Source organism: Hippocampus zosterae, chromosome 15 (assembly GCF_025434085.1).
Source record: "Hippocampus zosterae strain Florida chromosome 15, ASM2543408v3, whole genome shotgun sequence".
Lineage (NCBI taxonomy): Eukaryota > Metazoa > Chordata > Actinopteri > Syngnathiformes > Syngnathidae > Hippocampus > Hippocampus zosterae.
In genome coordinates this window covers 3625663-3630732 of record NC_067465.1, presented here as the reverse complement: position 1 = coordinate 3630732, position 5070 = coordinate 3625663, and the positions used below count along the sequence as shown (strand labels likewise).

At 43.4% G+C, this 5070-nt stretch overlaps 1 protein-coding gene across 1 annotated transcript; it reads right to left on the bottom strand.

The window, feature by feature from the left end:
- Window positions 1–682: 682 nt before the first annotated feature.
- On the bottom strand, window positions 683–4564 carry camk2n1a (calcium/calmodulin-dependent protein kinase II inhibitor 1a). Its single transcript, XM_052088223.1, has 2 exons — window positions 4163–4564; window positions 683–3503 (listed from the first exon to the last, which is right to left on the bottom strand). The coding sequence occupies exons 1-2, from the start codon at window positions 4329–4331 to the stop codon at window positions 3433–3435; spliced, it is 240 nt and encodes a 79-aa protein (XP_051944183.1). The 5' UTR covers window positions 4332–4564; the 3' UTR covers window positions 683–3432.
- Between the last annotated feature and the right edge of the window lie 506 nt (window positions 4565–5070).

Here is a 5070-nt window from a genome sequence, read left to right as displayed (position 1 = left end):
ACACTTTATAAGACAGCGGTTGGCAGTTGCCCAGTTGGCAACTTGCGGCTTTTTAGCCGCCCGAGTGGCTCCCTGGAGCTTTTTCAAAATTTGTTTGATTTGTTTGTTTGTTTCTGTAGTAGGACAAACATGAATTAAACATTCTTATTTTTTCCGACGCTGTCAAAAGACCACATTCATAGTGAAGCATGCTTTGGGGTTGTTTTCCCTTATCTGAAACTGAGCCCATAGAAGAGGTGGAGGGAATTATGAACAGTTCCATATAGCAGTCAGTCTAAAAAAAAAAAAAGAAAATGGCAAGGAAAGCCTAGCAGAACATCAGAACTTTATTCTGGGTTAATCTGAGCCACTTTAAATGGTGCCTGGTGTGGGCTATTTGAAGTGATCAGCTCAGTCTGAAAACAGTCAAATGCCAGGTATAGGTGGGTGTGCAGACTTTTGCAACCATTTCAGTCTGAAAACAGTCAAATCCCAGGTATAGGTGGGTGTGCAGACTTTTGCAACCCAATTAGCTGCGTTGATCATTTTACTTGAAAAGATGTATCAATGCACAGGGGTGTGTAGACTTTTTATTTCCACCGTAGCTGCTTCTGCCTTCTCGTGCGATTGCCGAAATGCATCTGGCTGGCCACTGAAATAGGATTTGATATTGCGGGAAGAAAAACAAGCAGACGCAATCCTATTTCATTCTTTCACCATTTATTAGTTCACCAAATACAGTGAAAATGGCATCATAATATACAATGACTCATTCTTAGAATGTCATGACATTTTTGTAGATTTATTTTTTAATTTTTTGCTTCATAAAATGATTTTCCGATATTGAAAATATGAAGGATTCATGCACAACAAACCATATCCAGTTTCTTCAAAATGATAGTACAAAATAAACCAACTTTAAAAAAAAAAAGAACAAAAACACCAAAATAAACGGAAATGTTCAAAATGGGTCAAATAACGACGTTATTTGATCCTACTCGTAAACAGTGCAATATACTCTAAAACTGCCATTTTCTAACAAATTCATCAACGTAGCTCAAGTCACAGTATACAATTTCTTACTAATAGTTGAACATCGATGTGTGCAAAAACCCAGACACATTCAGTTAGTCTTTAAAAAAACCTCCGAGCTCCGATAAGAGCTGTCGAGCAAAAATGAACGGCGTCTCGTTCCCTGCGTCCTCTCTCGAGTAGAAACTTTATGTTGTTGTTGTTGTTGTTGATGAACTGTAAGACCATATACGAGCATATCATTTAAATAACAAATATTTAGATATAAAAATACAAATATGACCTTTCTGTTTAAAAACAAGCGTGCCGGGGTGGTGTGGGGGTTGCGGGGGCGGGGCTAAGCGTGGTGGCACCTGCGTTGGCACCGGAGTGAGAATTCATGCATGACGTAAAACAGCATTAATTGCAAAATGAAAAAATATCCAAAGTTACAGTGGCACCTTGACTTACAAGTAGAATGCGTTCAGTGAGCAAGCCTGTAACTCAAATTATTCATTTATCAAATTAATTTTCAGCTACTGTATGCAATTAAAATGCCATTGATACAAAATAGGGCGCCGTAATGTCGAAAATAACACAAGAGAACGTTAAGTGTCATTTACACCAAGTACTGTCGTATTATTGGAAGTGTGCTTTTAAGGGGCGGGGCCTTGTGAGCTGACGTCAGGTTTTCCGGTCCTTGGGAGCTCATTTTGCATTTCTGTGTTTGACTGCCCAGTTCCTTCAAGTGGCTCTCCTTGCCCACATGCGGAGGCATTAACAGTCCGTTAGAAAAAGGAAAAAAAAATGATGATCTCAGATAATCTTTTGTCTTGGTGTGTGGATATGAAAATAGACCTTGTTCCTCACTTATGCTGATATCATCTCATCACTTTGCCGTGAGACAAAGCGAGACGTTGGGGAGAGACCGAGCGATGGCTTTGTAACGTGAAGCATTTGTAAAAAACGCCGCACTTGTTCCTCGAGGTACCACTGTAACGAACGAATACGTGTTCTGCGTATCGTTTTAGATATTGACTTCATTCTCCCTACAATTTGGTTCGTGTTTGTTCCATAATCAAATGCAAATAATTAGCAATCATAAATATGCTGAAAAAAAATAAAAAATAGCAATGCAATATTTCGTTTTTGCTTCCATTTTTCAGGAGTCGAACCGAAACATCCGAGACTTTTTCTACACATACGAAAGGCGCGTTTTTTTCAAATGGTCAAAATCTGTGAGCAAGCGCTTCTTTTTTTTTTTTGCCTAAATCGTCCAATCCAATTGAATAAAACTCTGCATCTCATTAGAATCTTGACCGGATTAAAAGAGAAGTGCTCACTAAATTTAAACATCTTTGCGAACAATTTTTGAGAGCGATCAGCCTTTTTTTTTTTTTTTTTTTGGCGTTCATAGAATAAGTCTTACATCTTTCGATTGAGCGCATAAAAAAGAAAAAAAAAACAACTTCCTCAACAAGTGTTGCGTTTATATTTTCGTCAAAGATATGCGCAGGTGCAGCTACATGAACCTGCCACTTTAACCACTGGGGGGGCTAAAGCCACAAAGAAAACCCGCCGCCCCCCAAAAAAAACAATTGGCGTTCCACTCCAGAAAAAATTGCACCATCCTCGGATAAATGTTTTTTTTTTTTTTTACATACAATCTGGTCTCCTTTAAATAAGAAGGAGACTTGAAAGTTTTGTTGGTCTGTTGGGGAAAAATAAAAGTGGGGAGGAGGTGCGGGGCTACCAAAGCAGTTAGAGCAGCAACAGGAATGCATTGGAGCGGTGCTGAAAGGACAGCTCCCCTGAATGCACCATCGACAAGGAAGTGTGAGGGGTGGGGGCGGCGGGGGGGGCGGTGCTAATCGATCTGCAAGCTGAGCCTACTGTACAACGTCGAGTTTCATTCCGACGCTTGTTTTTGCTTGCGTCTGGCGCGGGGAGTGGGTGGGGGGCGGGGGGGTGGGGGGGTTGGCAAGGACATAGCGACGGGTGGTGGTGGTGTTTGTTTTAATGACAAGTTCATCCATCACCTTTCAAAATAAAAGTCAGCGCCTGTCGAGACCCCGCAGCAGACGTCTCGGTATCTGCCGGGGGGAGGGGCGGCGGTGTTGGTGGGGGTAGGGGAGGCGGGGGGGATTTTTCTTCTTCTCGAAAAAGAAAACAAAAAGCGATACTCGGTTTGGGAGGATTGCCAGCAATATCCCACGACGAATCTTTCCTCTCTTCCTCTTCCATCCTCCTCTTGAGCTCGCTTTTTCCTCCGCGGCGTTTCATCCCTATCGTCGTCATCCTCAATGCGTTGTGTCGCCGTCGTTCTTCTTCTTCTCCATCTGCAATCCTCGAACATGCACAGCCGACAAGTGCTTCAAATCGGGTGATCAAAATGAAAAGAATCTGCAAGGCATCGCTCAATGGGTGGGGAGGGTGGGTTCTTTAAACGCCGGGTGACGACTTGTCTGTCATCCCCTTGAGGACCTCGTCTATTCGGTCGTCTTCGATCACCACTGTGGAGGGGGAAGAAACTGCATTTTATTTGCTATATCTTTTTATTTTTTTAATTCTTATCATGATTGATTCCAAGACGTTTCAAGAAAATGGGGAAGGGAATCTTAAAAACAACTGCAATGGGACTCCCCCAGTTTAATGTTGACTGCATCACAGGCATAAGTATGAAAAAAAAAAATTAGCCACGCAATAAATCCACTAGGCTGGTCTTTAAATGCATCACGAGATCACGTGTGAGGAATCTGACAAACAGCCCAAGTGACATTTAAAGACAAAATTTCCCGGAACTTGAATGCATCACGAGATCGCATGGAAACAGTATGATAAACAATCACGTGACAACATTAAAAAAAAAAAAAGATGGTCTCATGTTCCCGAATACGAGGTCGCTGGTATTGTATGATAATCAAATGGCCACGTTAAAATAATTTTAAAAAACCACACATGATGTTTGTTCCTGAATGCATCACAAAATCGCATTTAAAGATCGTAACAAAAAAATAAAAGAATGGCCAGTTGTGTTTAAAATGTAAACACATTTTTGTATTTGTAATTCATCTGACAAATAGTAAATCGGTCAAATATTTATAATGCTTTCCAAGATCGCATGTGAACCGCATATAAGACGACAAAAAAAAGCAACCTGATGCCCGTTTACCTCGCTTGGCTCTGCCGATCTGGCCGAGCTTCGGGGGTCTCTTGCCCTGCGAGCCGGCGAAAAAGGCGCTTGTGTCCTGCAGTCCGCAGCTAAAGGACATTTGGCTGACCTCGCTGTCCGCCCCGTAGCCGCTCATTTTCCCCTCGTTGTATGGCAGCACTTCGGACATGTTGGCTGGCGGCAACAAGTAGCTTCGCGTTGTCCTCTTTTGCAAGCCTTAGATCCCGTCGTGGCAGGGATGATCTATTGTTTTTTTGTTTGTTTGTTTTGGGGCTGGGGTGGAAGTCCTGATGGAAGACCCGAGGTTCGTTTGCAGCTGCAGTTGGAAGATGCGTGGACGTGGAGTGCGTGCGTGCGCTCTCCTCCGTTGCTGGCTGATGTCTAGTGAGAGAGGAGGAAGATCCCGGGATCATAAAGGAAACCCAGGCGGAGCTGTGAACTCATCCAACCAGGTTTGTGTGTGTTCGTGCGAGAGTGTGCGCGTGAGTCTGGGTTGTGGTGGTGCAACAGTGCCTTCAACAGGCGAGAAATGGAACTGCAGAAGGAAATGAAGGAGGATTTCAAGCAGTTCTGTTGAGGCTTTGCTGTGTCAAAACAAATCAATGCGAATGCATCTTTGCTCATTATTTCATCCATCCATCCATCCATCCATCCATCCATCCATCCATCCATTTTCTATACTGCTTGCCCATGTTAGGGTTGCACGTAGGCCAGAGCCTATTGCAGTTAGACTCCAGGGGAAATACAGGCGTGTCCTGGGATTCATTCATTCATCTTCCGAACCGCTTGATCCTCACTAGGGTCGCGGGGGGTGCTGGAGCCTATCCCAGCTGTCTCCGGGCAGTAGGCGGGGGACACCCTGAATCGGTTTCCAGCCAATCACAGGTGTCCTGAGATACACATTTGAA

What these genes read in the sequence shown, in the direction of transcription:
- camk2n1a (XM_052088223.1), bottom strand. Translation starts at nt 4,331, where the DNA reads ATGTCCGAAGTGCTGCCATACAACGAGGGGAAAATGAGCGGCTACGGG. An exon ending in GATCGGCAGAGCCAAGCGAG is followed by an intron (nt 3,504 to 4,162) that starts GTAAACGGGCAT and finishes CCCCCTCCACAG; the next exon opens with TGGTGATCGAAGACGACCGA.